Source organism: Pelodiscus sinensis, chromosome 1, assembly GCF_049634645.1.
Source record: "Pelodiscus sinensis isolate JC-2024 chromosome 1, ASM4963464v1, whole genome shotgun sequence".
Taxonomy (NCBI): domain Eukaryota; kingdom Metazoa; phylum Chordata; order Testudines; family Trionychidae; genus Pelodiscus; species Pelodiscus sinensis.
The window spans coordinates 25,136,165-25,153,091 of record NC_134711.1 but is presented as its reverse complement, the minus strand read 5'-3'; the positions used below and the strand labels follow the sequence as shown (position 1 = coordinate 25,153,091).

General features: G+C 38.1%; 1 protein-coding gene across 6 annotated transcripts in view; it reads right to left on the bottom strand.

Annotated features, from left to right (window-relative positions):
• Positions 1–16,927, bottom strand: part of KMT2E (lysine methyltransferase 2E (inactive)) — a 144,975-nt gene that overhangs the window by 2,443 nt on the left and 125,605 nt on the right. For 4 of the 6 annotated variants that reach the window (XM_075909724.1, XM_075909672.1, XM_014580823.3 and 1 more), the window contains 4 exons: positions 15,986–16,552; positions 9,848–10,146; positions 2,215–2,303; positions 1,493–1,584 (listed from right to left, as the gene is read on the bottom strand). In XM_075909724.1, coding sequence (XP_075765839.1) covers positions 1,493–1,584; positions 2,215–2,303; positions 9,848–10,146; positions 15,986–16,552 — 1,047 coding nt within the window. Of the gene's footprint in view, positions 1–1,492; positions 1,585–2,214; positions 2,304–6,639; positions 6,723–9,847; positions 10,147–15,985; positions 16,553–16,927 lie in introns of those variants that run through there. The other 2 variants (XR_012897805.1, XM_014580821.3) reach the window with 2 other exon arrangements.

Here is a 16,927-nt window from a genome sequence, read left to right as displayed (position 1 = left end):
CTCATTATTTGAAATAAGATACTGTTGGTAAGTCTAAACTTTCTTAATAGTAGCAGTATCCTCATAATAAAGTGTTAACAAAATGCACTGAAACTTGCGATTTATACATCATACAAAGTGTCCTAGGTTTTAAAAAACCAAACCAAACAGGAAGATGGCTGCTACTTGAAAGATGTTTAGTATGTTATTTAAAAGCCCTGGACTGCTGATATTAAGGGATTTACTTCAAGCTCTATACATAATAATTTTTAAAAAAATGTTTAGGTTTCACTTCTAATCTAAAAACTTAGGATAATATGAACAAACTGACCATTTAATATTATGCAGTAGCACAATTCTCTTCATATCAGAGTTAATTACCCTTACTCTTTAAAAAAAATGTTTTTTTTTAATTTATTTGAGCACATTATTGTACAAGGAATCTGAACTCTAGAGATCTGGGATTTTTAATCAAAATGCAAAACCATTTGTCTCCAACAAAAAAAAGTCACTGCAATTGTAATGGTGACTTGGTTACTATCATTCAACGTGACATACCAAATTTTAATTCAACTGAGCCTGTGATCTGTAGTGCCTAAAAAGATTGTATCCATTCATACTCCAGAAAACTGGGATAAAAGCAGATGAAATTAGCATAGTTAAGTGTTTTGAATGATCAGAAAATCTTGATTAAAAAATAGTACCACTTTTACTATGCTAAGTTATGATGATCTTAAATGTACTTATGGATGTTGGAAAGTCCATTGCAACTGAGAATTCCTATCATGAATGAATTCAATAGTAACTTTGTACTTTTGGTGAAAATACTCAGAGTAGACATGTTAGGCTGTATCCAACAAAACCAGCAAAGAGTCCTGTGCCTACATTGGTGGAGAAAATTGATGTAGGATATGCAATTCTAGCCATGACAATTGCATAGCTGATGTAGACGTACCTTACATCTGTCTTCTGGGGTGGGCCCACAGCAGGAGGCTGACAGGAGGAGTAAGGGAAGTCAACAGGTGTTTTTTCCCTAAGTATGAGGAGTACTGCAGTTGATAGGGGGGCTATCAGCATTTGATTTAGTGGGTAAATCAATGCTGGAAGATCGACTGCCACAGCATCGATCTCCACAGCAGTAAAGGCAAGCCCTCAGATTAACAGATTTATTAGGGCATAAACTTTTGTGGGTAAAACCCACTTCATGAGATGAACTGGAGTGGAAGTTACAGAGGCAGGAGTATATAAAAGAAAAAAAGAAGTTACTTATGTTAATTAAGCTAATCAAGTCAGGGTGGGTATAGCTGTTCACAGCAGGTGATATGGAGATGTGACTAACGAGAGAGGTGAAACTGCCTTTGTAGTGCATTAACTAGTTAAGATCCTTATTCAATCCTAAATTGATTGATACATACTAATATTATCAAATTTCACATCAGCGCAGATGTGAGTTTGTTTCTAAAAACAAACTCAAAATCTTTACGTGCACATATGCGTGCAAAGAGAATATTACCTTGCTTACTTTTGAAGGACTACTACAAGTTTTCTGAGACGTTTCTGGGGACTGACATTCAGTTGTGGACTCTGGATTTTCAGGATCAGGATCTATAAACAAAACGACAGTAAAATATAGCAATGTGATAAACATGACTTTTGTAAACACTACGGGTGCGTCTAGACTGGCAAAATTTTGCGCACAAGCAGCCGCTTTTGCGGAAAAACTTGCCAGCTGTCTACACTGGCCGCTTGAATTTGCGCAAGAGTACTGACTTTGTAATGTACAAAATCAGTGCTTCTTGCGCAAATACTTTCATGCTCCCGCTCAGGGATAAGCCCTCTTGCGCAAGAGGGCCAGTGTAGACAGGCACACCTTAATTTTTTGCGCAAGAAAGCCCGATGGCTAAAATGGCCATCAGAGCTTTCTTGCGCAAAAGTGTGTCTAGATTGGCACAGATGCTTTTGCGCAAAAGCATCCATGCCAATCTAGAAGTTCTTTTGCGGAAATACTTTTAACAGAAAAACTTTTCTATTAAAAGTATTTCCCCAAAATCATGCCAGTCTAATTCAGTGAAAGAAAGGACCTTAAGTTATAACTGAGGAAAGATATTTGAATGAGATTGAGTATAGGCTACAACATAATGATTTTTATCCTACAGATGATGCAGATCCAGAATGGCTAAGAACCAGGTGTATTAGTTCAATGAATCCATTTTCTGGAGTTATAAGCCAACTTACCACTGTCCTTGTCTTTCCTATGATCACTGAGAAGTAAAGCTCTCTGATAACTTCGCTCCCTCACTTGTTCCACTGAAGTTGAAGCAGTCCTTTAAAAAACATAAAATATTCTTTACATGAAAGAGATCTTAACTGCATACTTCAGATGTCAGGATGTATATAATTGAACCTCAACTATAAGGTAAGAGCAGCTGCTTGGGCAACAGTACTGTATAGCACTCACTTGTTCCTGTACAGACAACATACACAAAAAAACAAATGTTCCCGTCTTTGTAAATGTGGTCAGTTGGGCTGCTCATGCTAGATTATCTCATGTCAAGACATGTAGTAAATTCAACAATTTCTGTAACTTGTTTATCTGAACAGAAACGGAAGTTTGCTCTGATTAATGATATGCCTGTTAACAGGAAGAAATTGGGATCTTTTTTCTTAGTGTAGAAACTACATGGATGAGAAAGGGAAGGAAGCTCTGCCACTGATGTAAATTGGGCATACAAAGTTAGTGGACATTTCTGAAAATTTATAGATATGAAAATCTCTGTGGTTACATTTCTCCATTTGTAAAATGAAGATAATATCACATAGGGTGATGTAGTGACTAGTTCGTTGTCATCTGTAAATCAGTTCTGGAAGATGCTACATTGAGCACCAAGTATTTTTTGTCAGTGCCCAAGCCATGTGGGCTAGTGCTGACAGTAGTGCGAGGCATTAGTAGTGGCAGTAGAGAACACTGTTCCTGTATTCTAAAATGTTTTGATTAGATATCAGTGATGTAATTACTCTATAGTGGTCTTTAGCTTCTGAAACACATTCAGTTTCTTAAATTTGTAAGGAGGCAAGTCAATCATTAGGTAAACTTACCACATGAAAGGACTTAAGTGTATTTATATATACACACACACACACACACGAGTTAGTAGGACAAAGTCCTACTTTAGTATGGTCCATCAAACTTCTGAATAATGTTTTCTGGGAACAAGTACAAAACAATGTTTTTGGCTTACTAAGTATCCCTCATACATGAGAGCAGAACAAGGACAAATTAACAATGAGGGAGTCACGATGGCCTCACCAAATATAACCAGAACAAACAAAACCAAGTCCTTGTCAAATATTTAAAATTGACAATTCTGTTACACACTAGATTATATAATGTGTTTATCAGTATTCTAGAATCTTATAACTGGTATAGTTTATTATATAATGAATCAGAAAAGAGGGGCGTTTCTAGAAAGCAGGGTATTATCTTGGGCATTAAAGTGTATGTAGAATTAAGTTTAAAGCCTTGTCTGTATATACTCAGTGAGCTCACTGACCAACCATACCTCAACTGACCACTGAGGTACGGTACTTCGTACTATGCTGAAATAAACCCATTCCTTGCATCTGAACTATGGAGTCAACAGTGGTTTTATCTGCCATCACCAAGCAGTGTTTGTTTGCTTTGCTACGTTGGTAATCCTGAACATATCCTTAGAGGTCTCTAATAATGCTTAATGGGGAGAAAAGACTAGTATGTCTTCCTCCCATCACTCTTCCTGCAGCACAACGTCACCAACATGTCTGGGCTGCTATCTCTGCAGCTCTTGGGGATGAATTAGTGATTTGGCACCACATGATCTGGTAACAATTCCTCTGCTGCTTGCTACCAGACTGCCTCCACAACAGCAGACAATGGCAATTTATTTTACTCCTGCTCATTCTTATTTTACAAGTGCAATTTTCTCAGACAGTATTCTTCATTTTCATCATTCTTTCTCCTCTACCCTGGATCAGTAAACCTTTCTGTCACTGTAGTCTTTCCTTTCTGACTTGGCAGGTAAGGATGCACACTGTCAAATTCAAGTAGTGCTCTATATGTAAGATAGGCTTCCAAGGCAGGTGGTGGGTTGTACTCAGAATTCTATCTCCAACTATGCTAAATGGTGAAGACCCAGGGCCACAATTTGGACAGGCAAGTGAGGTCCTCTACACATCAAGTCAGCTGCAACTCCAATGGGGAAAAATAGACCAGGGAACCCCAGTGGTGAAAGCACTTGACTCAGGGGATTATACAGATCACTCCTTCCCAAGCCAACCACGTAGAATCAGATGAAAAATTCCTGCCTTCCAAGGGGGCATGGTACACAAATGGGGGAAGGATTCTGAGATTCTCAAAGGGCTCTAAGTCCCCAAGAAGGCAGACCACAAAAGGCCTCACCAAAATTTCAGCAGAACTTTTACATTCACTGAAGACACTAAAAAGGTTTTTTACAAAACAAGAGCACAAAAAATCCACCAGCTAAAATGTCCTCTGACGACGACAACTTCCCCACTGAGGAAGAAGAGCTATCTGGATCTGATATCTGAGCAGTCTCCTGAGAATAAACCTCACCTCTCATACATCCTCCCAAAACTTCAATAGCCTTTCACTCCTTCAAGAAAGTGATGAGGAATTAATGGATAAGGACAAACATGTTAAAAGCAACCTTAGGCTCTATAATGTTCAAGAACCGAAGAGATCTAACGCCAAGATATGAAAGGATGATATACTGTAGAGCTTCCTTCCTAGTGGGGGATTTATATCCTAAGGAACTCACAGATAGAAAGATGAAAACCCTTAGCAAAAAGGGCTTTGAATCCTCCTCTGCCACTACCTGAGTGTTCCTAGCAACTACCTGACTTGCAAGAGCATCTCCTTTCTGGCTGGAAGATCTCAACACCAGGAATGACAGCCATCATCCTGATTTCTGCTCCTATTTAGAGTCTCCCTGCCAAAAGCTAATGCCTCAATGGATTCAGTACGGTTCTCAGCTCATTAGCCAGGTACATTTTTTTTCAAAAATAAACCTATTTTAAATTAAATATGAATGCAATACAAAATATGTTAAGGCCTAAACTTATATCTTAAAACATTTACATGAAAATACGCTGACTTCATGAGCCTCTCTCAAAAACAGGGACAACTTTTTTCTAAATAAAGAATAAATAAAGGGGGAGAAGTCTGACTTTTGGAGCCAAGCTTTATAAATATGGCATAAGAGGACATGTATGGCATTAAGAGCTCGGTCCTGGAAGTGGGGGAGAAGACCCTAGAGCAGTGGTCCCCAACCTTTTGGGGCTGCTGGGCGCCCGGGGGCGGGGCCGCCCATGCGCCCTGCGGCGGCACCGCACATGTGCCACGTGCCTGGGGGGGGAGAGAGCTGGCCCAGATGATTCGGCAGGTGCACCTAAATGCTCTGGCGGGCGCCATGGCATCCACGGGCACCGCGTTGAGGATCACTGCCCTAGAGATTGTGCTACTAGGTGCAAGAAAATAGCAGTCACCAAAAGTGTTGGGACCCAACCTCGGACTTCCAGAAACACCATCATGTATCTTCCATCAAAATTAGGTAAGATCACCTGAATGGTTTCATATTCCTATTTTACTGCATATCTTTACCTGAGTTCTGATTGTCTTAGTCCTCAAATTTTAATATTTATAACACCACAGAATCTTACTCTCTAGCTCATTAAAATACAGTAGATGTACCCAAAACATTTAAGATTGTTTTGTTTAATAAAAATAAATTGTATATACTACTGTTTAATTAAATTCCAATTAATATCCAAATGCAACTTAAGATAAATGAGCACAAAGTTAATCAATAACCAATATCAGGCACCATTTTCTAACATACTATAATGTACAAATCAGAATCTGAAAATATTAAGTGCTGCCCCATCTATTCTTCAATGACCACACAAAAGACAATCTGATCCAGAAACACAATATCTCATCTTTCTGCATATGGAAATGGTAGTGTTCCCACACAAGAAAAGTGCTCTTGTATACATTGACAAAGATGGTATAAAAATCAAGTATGGGGCAAGGAAAGGGACGGTAGCTATTCTCAATCTCAAAAGGCTCAAAATAAATTGATAAGAAAATGAAATTTTGGATTGAGACTCTATTCCCGTTACAGAGGAATTCTTAACTTCAGTAGATCTAGCAGAAGCATATCTCTGTATCCCCATCAAAGTGTCATTACACTCTTCTAATGTTTGCCTATGGCAGGAAACATCATTGGATATCCAACTCCCATTTGGCCAGTCCTCTCATCTCAGGGTTTTTCTCCAAAATGGTGGCAGTGATAATAGTGAGAGTCAAGTTGAGGGGAACTCATCCCATTCCTTGATGACATCCTGACCAGCACACAGGGCCACAGCTTGGATAATGAATCTCCTTCAGGTTGATGATTTCATCATCAGTGCCTAAGGAAAGTTCTCAGTTTCTATCCAGGAATTTATTTTCTTGCTTTAGAGCTGCAGGTACTAGGTTTCCAACTCCTAGTGTCCTGGATAGCGACCAGTCCATGGTCAAAATAATTCATCAGAGTCTTCATACCACACCCCAGACTATAGTAGGTTATGTACAGGTTCTGACATAAAAGATCAACTCCTTACACTGGTGGTCAGCCGAAATCAGTGTCTGCAAAGGTATGCCCATCTGCATTCTAGATCCTTTAGTCGTTGCGATTGAGACCAGCCTGGAGGGTTGGAGAGATCACTTAGAGACTTAAACAGTCCAAGGAAGAAATGCCTCATAGCATATACCTCCAAGGGCTGACTGAGAATAGTCAAGCTAGCTCTGCTAAATTTCTGCTTAACCTAAGGATGAACCACATCCTGGTTCAGACAACACTATTACAATGGCATATTTAAACCACCATGATGGAACTACACATGGAAGCAATGTAAATAATGGGGCGGGTGGAACAGTTCCTCTTTTCCATCAGAGCACCCTATATTAAACAAGACCTGAATCAGCTGGCAGACTAGATCAGTAGGAACAGAGTCAACAATTCTGATTTTCAATCTCATTCAAACGTTCAGCCCCCTTCAGTCAAACTGTTCTTGGATCATACAAAACACAAAGAGGACAAAATATTTCACAATGGAGGCAGGCTGCAGTTTCATAGGGACAGATGCCTCATTGCACAGATGACTGCAAGACATACTCGCTGCATTTCCACCCTTTCCACTACTGACAAGGGTGGTTCAAAAAGGAAATGAGAACAGACAATAGTAATGCTAAGCACTCCTTTTTGGCCAAGGAGACCTTGGTTCTCAGACGTGACAGAGCTGTCAATGGAGTTCCCCATCCAGCTTCTACAGAGACTGGACCCCTTCTTACAAGGTCCTCTTCACTTGGACTCAATACACTTTCAGCTAATAGCCTGGGTATTGAAGTCTTTCCTCCAGAGTCATTGCTTCGTCTAGAAGAGTATGAATAGTAAAAGTGTACTTCTCTATCTTGTCCAAATTCAACAAAAGTGCCAAGAGCACAGAGCAAATCCCAGAACTCCAAGATTTCAAACCATTCAGGACTTCTGAGAAGGCATAGATCAAGGCCTTCAGCCCAGTACCACTGAGTCTCAGGTGTCCGCTCTTAGTAGTGTTCTACTTACTTGCAGTATTATTAGTCACATATGTTATCAGGCTACTCTTCCCAAAATGGGATCTTTTATTAGTTCTGAGAACCCTGATAAGCTGTATTTTTGAGTGTCTGATGTCAGAGTCAACATTTTATTTATCCATTATAACTAGTATATTAGTAGCTGTCACATCCACCAGGAGAATGGTGGAGTTTCCAGCTATATCTATACAGGAGCCTTACTGCATGTTATAGGAGGACAAGGTGATGTTCGGCACACCAGAATACCTTCCCCTAAGGTAAAGTCCTCCTTCCTTGCTTCCCAAGAGGTTTTGCTTTTTTCATTATATCCAAAATCACAGCATCAAATGAAAAGAGATGGCACACCTTAATGGTCAGAAGAGTATTGAAAATCTTTCAAGCACATCGACTCCACATGACGATTAGGCTCCCTATTTATGCCTTTTCACCCAAAATGCTAGGGACTCAGAACTTTCAAGTCCTTAATCACTATGGGGCTTTGGACTGTGCATTGTGGAAGCCCACAATGTTGTGGTTCCTGTGTAAGAAGGGATCATGGCACACTCCATAAGAGCCTTACCAACCTTCTGATTGTAACAAGTGAGCATATCCAGTAGAAATCTGTGACAAGGTCTCTAGTTAGCACTTTCATTAAGCAAGCACTACAAGGCGGACTTTCTATCTTCTACAGAGGCCTCTTTCAGAGATTTGAATGAGCTCACTATTAAAAAGGATGGTATTTCTTTCCTAACAAAAACTTTCCTCCCTACATCTATTTGTTGCTTGCTTCTTTCCCAGATATCCTGAATTATGGGAGATGGTAGGCTGCAGAACAGAAAAATTCTTACCAATAATTACCTTTCTGCTAGCAGCATCTTCCACTATTATGCACACCCTGGATGGTTTAGGAGTCAAAGGGGTAAACTATTAACTGGAATTGTGACCATATGACCATCTTCCTTGGTCTAATGTAGTTATTTCATTATCTCTGAAATATATTTTAATGATGTTGTGCAAGTTTTCTAGCTTAGAAATAACTCATCTGACTGCAAGCGGGAGGAGAGTGGACAAAGCCAGACAGGGCAGTGCCAAAATTCTGAGCCACTTCCACAAGCTCTAGAGAGAGGAGAGCACCCCAGAATTGTAGGACTAAAAGAAAGGAAATAATTGGTAAGGAATTTTTCATTTCCCCTATATCTTCTGTTTTGCTGGCTGATTGCTTTTCTTTGCGGTTCTTCCCTACGCATTCTAATACTGTACAGTAATTTCTGCATGATTCCACCTACTGCAAAGTTAATTTTTTAAAAGTACTCTTTTAAAAATCTGCCCAAAGTTTTGTAAAGTCCAGCTGTGAGAATCTTGCTGCTCAAAAGGAGCACCAGGAGTACCTTCTGAACAGAGACAGATTTTCCTGCTCAGCTTCTCAGCTCATGGTTACCTGAAGCTTTAGGAGAACTTCTCTATAGTAGGGAAATATGATGTAAGCTTTCCATTGCTGACAATACCTGATCACCTTTACCTGTGCTAGCAACATTCGGAAGGCAAATGTAGATGGGAAGCCGCTTTAAGTGCTCTGTCCAGAAAGTGAAGTTAAAAATACTCTCCATATAAAGTTATCAACTTGACCTTTCCTCCTGTCATTTTATCTATCTAGGCCTTTTTTACAGGAAAAAAAATAATGATTTGTTTCACTCAGGCTAAATATGATTATTTACTAATATGCCCCTTCACCATACTTAATTTTAAAATATTTTAAGTCCTCAGTATTCCATGTACAAACTTTCAACGGTAGGACCAAATATGTTCCTACATTCTAGTCACTTCCCATTAAAACACTCGTTTGAAAGCAAAGCTTTTAGCCAAAAAGTCTTTTGATTTTGGTGAAATAAATCTAGATTAAGTATTCTTTTCAAACATGTATAATTTATGAATTTTAAAATGGTATCCCATTATCTCAACTAAGTCAACCCACCATGGCACACTAAAAATATCAACTTATAGTCTAACAAAACTGGATTCTATAAAATACCCCCATATAATTGTTAATAAAATAAATGTATGCTATCAAGAATTCATGGCACTGACAATTTAACATATTGCATCTGTAATATTTCCTTGACACACTGCTGTATTTCCACTTTAAATTTGTTTATTGCTTCTCCAATTAATTGTCTGTTGGCTACACAAACTTTTTCTGAACTTGCAATCTGCACTTACCATTGAACTTCGGGTTCATTTTTGTCACTGGAAGAAGCTTCTTTAGTTGGACAATTGTTGCTAGTTTCTTCTGGAGTTGTATTATAAACAGTAGCTGTCAGTGGTAAAGATACGTTAGCAGTGTTATCAATTTGCTCCCCATTTTCACCACTGTTATACCCATCATTAGCACCACTGTTACTGCTTATACTTCCTCCACCAGCAGCATGAGGAGATACTGTAACCAGAGAAAAGCTCTCTGTCTTGGAGCCACTTTTTCTAGCTTCTCGTTGTCTCTTTCGGTATTCTAATAAAGACACCTATGGAAGAAACACCAGAGGAAAAGTTTACTCATTTTTCATTACAAACACTTGTTAAGTAATTAACCTACTGACCAGTTTTCTTTAATCTCAAATGGAAATACCTTGTGATTGTCTCTAAAAATATTACAATAGATAAGTTAGTCGAAATAATGATATTCATTTCTGGAGATTTTACATCATGATAAAGTTTGGTTTCTGATGAACAGAAACAGGAGTACAGTGAGAGAAATCTCTGTCAGGGAGAGGAAACATGTTTTTCCTACCCTAGGAAAAAGTGCAGAAAATGGAACTCAGGCAGCAAGTGTGGGAAGATCCTGCTATGCAGAAGCTGTGCTGTTGGGAAGTGCACTGTAAATAAGAGGACTTCAAGAATGCGGTTTCCTGGGAGTTGCAGCATATTTAAAATGGTAGCTATTATGTGATAGTGGAAGCCATTTTAAACGTTTATTTTTCTGTTTTTACCCTGATGCATTTGCATTAAAAATGGCTACTTGGTTAAATACGGGAGTTACATATTTTTTTATTTGTAACATCTGTATTTGATTTGTCTTTTTCTTTTATATAATGAAAACTGAATTATTCCAATTCATGCATATTGTTTTCGAATAACCCTTTATTGTACTTTGATAAAGACAGCGATTCAGCATACATTACATAAAATTATTGGTCAAAACTGATTTCATTACTGAAGAACATGATTTAAATTGAGAAACGTTAAGTTTTTATATATAATTACAACTTTCTGAAGTCTCCTTAAAATATAATTGCAAAAAGGTTTGATTTTTTTTTTTAAACACTAATCCTACCCCCTTTTTATGCTTCTTCCTCTCTAGGAGAAAAATCTATGCAAAGTTGTTCTCAATGTGTGCTTTTGAGTTAGAAACAAAAAGCTGAAATACCAATATTAAAGCCTGGACTGCATTTTTATTCATTAAGAAATCAGCCTTACGTGCAAGTTATATTTGACTTCTTTATGCTTTTGTGTTCATTATGGAAAACCCAACCCTTGGGAATAAAAGTGTCACAACAGAAAATGCATGATAAATTGAGGCAAATTCTTAGCTGGTATAAATTGGCATAGTGCCATGGGGGGAAAGAGGGATAACTAAAGCTATCTAGATTTACAATTGTTGAGATACTGGACAACTTCATAGCCAACATTTTTTTTTTAAATAGAGGCTTAAAATTAGTGTGCTGAACAAATATCTGGACACATGACTGATTTTCAAAAATGCTAAGTACCAACAGCTCCCACTTAAGCCCTAATTCTATTTGTCAGATCTAATGAAGATGTCCATAGTTCAGTTCCTTCCTCCTCTCTCACAATGATTTGTCTACCTACATAGTGCTGCACTGGGCTTGGTGAAGACTCTCTATGCCAAAGGGAGAGTGTTCTCCCATTGGCATAATTAAGCCACCTCTGGAAGTGTGGTGGTATAGCTACCTTGGTGGCAGAAGCTCTCCCACTGGCATAGGGATATTCATACAAATGCTTATCTTGGTGTAACTTGTCACACAGTGGAGTAGTTTATTCGTACTGCTGAGCAATATCAATTATGCTGACATACTGTAGGGTAAACATAACTCTGTGTTGCAAGGTCAATTTATTTGGAGAAAGATAGGTAGTCTCAGCATTTACATTGGTTGGAAATTGTTCCAATGGTGAAGGCCTCATACTTCTGCTTATAGAAAGAATATAAAGACTGAGGATGAAATCTACTGATTTACTGAATGCTGACAGAGCAGCGGTTAGAGATTCTGGCCAGCCTAGGAAATGACTTCTACATGGATGATGGGACATCTCATCTGTTAACTGGTATACAATACTACTGTCATGTTGGTCAACTGTATCACAGCGTAGGAGTTCAAGGCTGCCTTTGAAAAGTTGAGAGCTAGACTACCCTGAGTTCCAGAAAATGTATGCTTAGTTTTAACTTCAACACCAGTTGAAAAATAATTCTTAGAAAATTTGCATTAATTTTGGAGACTCTTTTACAGAGGATGATTGGTATCAGACAAGGTGCCACAGGACTTCTTGTTTTTGCAGATTCAGACTAACATGGCTACCCCTCTGATACTTGATATCAGTCTGCGCCTGACATAACTGATATGATTATAGATTCTGCACTTTATTTTTCAGAGATTGGGATTTATTCCTTGGCAGTAATCTCTGAATCTTCCCCATGTGTAGATGAGACTATGCCTACACAAAACACTAAGTCCAAATAATGGAAACCGCCTAGTAATGATGTGTATATAGAGAAAGAGATCTTAAGTCTTTCCTCACTGGTTTGTCTCTCATCCCAAGTTGCTGTATGTGCACATTAGCTCAAGGATTGCCCATATATGAATTATTCTAGCATAATTCCATATGTAGACACTTTTATACCAAAATAAATGTTTGCTGGAGGAGGAGTTTCAGAACATATTATTTTGCTTTAAATTCAAACCCTTATGTATTCCATAAGTTTCATGCGTAGACAAGCTCTCTGATTTGATTTCTAAATTCATGAGCATCTTTAGAGAAGAGAACTGCTTTGTTGAACAAAGTCGAGATTAACTTTACTGACACAAGAGTACATATGCTCAGGGCCCTTAAGACTAGCTACTATCATTAACAAAGTTTATACAAGATGCCTAGTATTGACAGCATTTGTGGCTGTGTAGTGTAGGTGAATCTGAGAAAACTATCACCAGCTCATAGACTGATACCTGAAATTACACTTTTGTTAGACATATGAAGGGTTTAGAATGTGAGGTGCTAAAATAGTAGTCACAAAGCTACCGTTTAATTACATGCTCCACCACAGACTTAGTCTATGCTTCAGTTCCCAATCTGTAAATATGATCTCCCTACCACAAGGAGTAATGAGAGGAGAAGCATATTAAAGACAGAGCTACTCATATACTATGGTAATAGAGATGGCTGCAATATTACAATAACTAACAGGCATAGGGTCTCAGTCCAGAAAAGCAAATTTTCTTACATGTTGTGATTCCATCAGGTCTAGAACATAATATACTTCTGACCTTTTCTTCCTGATCAAGAATATGGAGTATACCCTCAAGAATTGATCTTGATCTGACATCAGTTACATTGCTCTTACTCCAAGGAACTAGGATCTCAATTAAATAATCAATCAAATATTGTTAAATGAAGTATGAATATAAGAGATGGTGTACTAGTGATTTACTTTCCAAAGTAATTTTTCACCATCTCCAGAAACCCTCTGGCTGTGGGGGAACTGTGCCATACTGGGAGATGATAGCCCAATTATGTACAGAAGCCATTTCTGCTGTTCTCATGCGGAGTATATTGATGATTATTGAGGTTCTCTACTCCATAATCATCTTGTACAAAAGTCGAACTATGTCTGTTTTTAAAGGACTGCTTTAAACAAAATGAGAATCTAAATTCCACTTACTTATTTTACATGATTGTGGGGTTTGCAGACAGTGAGGCAGGGCAAAGCAAAGCATTTAATCATGCTCATTATCTGATTCTGTCCTTAGATTTTAATTTCCATATAGGTATTAGAAAACCTGTACATTTGGAATAGTCATTTGCAATTCAAGTGTACAGCTAAATACTGAATATGGCAATGTGTTAAAGGCCAAAAGCCTTTGCAAAAAATGCAATGTATCCAAAGAAACAGAGGCCATTAAAGTTTATATCATACAAACATCTAAGGATTTTCTTTTGGGCTGGTGTGATCTGGAGGGCATGGTTCCATTTCATGAAGTACACAATGGATAAAGCCACTATATACTGGCTGCTTTAATATTTGACATCTTAGTTTCTTTAAACATTCCTTTAGGAAGAACTTCCCCTAACAGAGGGGATAAATCATGTCTTTGCTAATGCCACTTCAGTCTATACTATCCTTGGGCGTCTGCACTTGGTAAAATTTAGGATTGTGCACACTGCTGACCCTGTTGCCAATGTCTGGAATCTCTAAGGCTGTCACAGTGATACTGAACATGTACACACCTGTAACGAATTCGATCTCAGAAGGTATTTAACTTGAATTCTGTCAGTATGCTTCTACACAATTGATCTTCTATCTGTTTCAGTTTGGTAATTATTTTTCTCCTTGTGGTTTCAAATTTACTGGAAAAGATTTTCCTACAATTTTCTCTTAGTATGCTCCTCTTCAGTTTCTAAGAATTCCTCTTTTTCTTAATACAGAAAAAGAAATCTGCTTTCTGTTATTTCTTTTTGTGCTCTTCATACTTCTTTAGACCTACAATTTCTTTGCCTCTGGCCCACTCCCCTGCCCCCCTCCAAACTGAGCTGCAACTCTGTCTGCTTTTCTTGGAAATTTCTCTTGCGTATGAAACTCCGTTTTCTCTCTCATCAGGAGAGATGAATAACTCGTATTTTAGCTATAACCCTACACTACATTAATTGAGAACATTTCTCAACAACTTAATGCTGACTTCTCACTGATAACACTCATTCTAAGACTGTGGATGGAATAGCAAAATCCATTTGTTGTCTAGATGGTTATGCCTGGATGTAAAGATAATAAGGCTCACTTAAGCATTAGATGTGGGTGGAATGGCAGAGTAATTGTAGGAGTTTATAGCTTAACTGAGATCAGGTTCCTTCCCTTCATTTTCCAAGGTGCTTTAGAAGGAAAAGGAGCTGCAGTGTCATACATTTCTACCAGGCTATGTCTACACTGCAGGGCTTTTCCAGGGTACCTCTGGTATCTCGGAAAAGCTCTGCCGCATCCAAGGAACGTGTCTGCTTACTTGGAACAGTTTCCAACAAAGCGGATGCATTCTTTCGTCATCCCTGTATTCCTCACTGTATTGAGGAATAAGGGATGTTCTGAAAGAGGAAGTTTTTCCAAAGGGGGAAAAAAAAGGCAGAAAAAAGATATGCAAATTGCGGTTTTCAATTTATGTATCTTTTTCCGACTTTTCTCTGCAGTCTACATAGCCTCAGTGTCAAGAGTCCCTTTCCCAAGCAGAATGAGAACATAGCTTGCCTTCAGCATCTAGCTGCAGATGTATCTCACAATCACAGACAGCCTGGATTTGGATTTCCTTTTCCTGAGCTGATGTACTATGTTACAGTGGTTAAATGAACAGGTACAGAGAAAAGGGGAAAAACCCTGTTCCATCACTGCCACAAAAAGTTTGAAAAAGGAGGAGGACATCTAGACTATAGGGTCAGAATTTTTGGCAGGTCGACAGTATTACTGTTCCCCATTCTGTAAGGAGAAGGGCTATAACTGAACCCAGTACTATTTAGTAAAGACTTTTAAAGCAGATAATGACTGATAGGTGCAAATAGGCCTGTAGGCATGCATGACCTAAATGCACTGAAACAGTTTTATTTAAGTTTTCTTTCTAATTTAAAGGAGTAGCGTTAGTTAATATTGTCGATTTAAAATTTAGCTCAAAAGCTAAATTTTCTAAAATGTACACTTTTTATAAAACCTAAAACCAACACAAGTTTCTATGAATTACATTCCCTTGAAGTAATTGCCACACTAAAAGTCTTCAAGTATAACAATTATTGTCAATTGATTTCGTTATCCAAGCCAAGAATGGATTAAGTAGTGAAATGTAGACTAGATTTTTAAAAGTTCATTTTAATAAACAAGTACTGTGTTGCTTTGTTTGTAACATATGATTTTCATATCTGAAAAGCAGAAGTTCCTTTTTAAAAAGAATTTGATAATCATATAATTAAAATAATATCTGCATTGTAATTCCTGTAAAAACTGATCAATAAAATTTTTATTATAACTAATTATTCTCAACAGCTATGCATGTACTGGGCTATATAAAATAAATCATGAATGATGCTTAAAGTTGTAACCTTTTTCTTTTGTGGAGGATTCTGGGGCGTGCAATTTCCATCCATCAAGATGTCGTTATTGACAGTCCTTCCAAAGCCAGATGCAATTCCATCTTCTGAAGTACAGAAAACAGATGCTTCCATAAACATGCCTCTTGCATCATCTTGAATCAGGCACTTTGATTCACTTATTCTGAATCCACCTCCTACTTCCAACTGATGTGAAGGTGTTAAGTCCCTTAAATTAGAATTCATTGAAAAATTTACACCTGTCCTGTCTGGGCTTTTTACCCATGTAGAGTAAATCGTACCCCGTCCACAGTGAGCAGTTTCTAGGTGGCTGTTAGAATCAGTCCTGTCGTGTGAAGGGGCTTCCAAGTTTTTATGCAGTGTACTTTGCTCAATTACTTCGAGTCCCAACTGGAGGTCTGATAGAGATTCCTTTTCTCCAGTGCACTGCCTTGTGACATCAGTCCTATTTCTTGGACTAGAATATCCAATAGTCTTTATTTCTTGCAGGCCCATTTCTGTCAGACTGGAATTTCTGAAAGAATTTAGTGCTAGTACTGTGGATGATCTGTCATATCCCTGCATGAAAAAAAAGTACATAGATATAGACGTTTTTTTCCCCACAATATAACTTCTCTTCTTATACTACTACATGTAATATAATCGAGGCTTCATTAGTGACTGCATCCTTAAAGCAGAATTAAATCCCTTTTAGCTATGGAAACAAATGTTCTAAATCAGAGTTAGACCACTTAGGGTACGTCTAGACTGCATCCCTCTTTCGACAGAGGGATGTGAATTAAGCACTTCAAAATTGCAAATGAAGCTGGGATTTGACTTTCCCGTGCTTCATTTGCATAATTGCGTCATGGCGCTCTTTCATAAAAATGCTATTTCTAAAGTAAAACCGCAGTCTAGATGCAGTTTTCGAAAATGGAATCCTTTTTTGAAAAA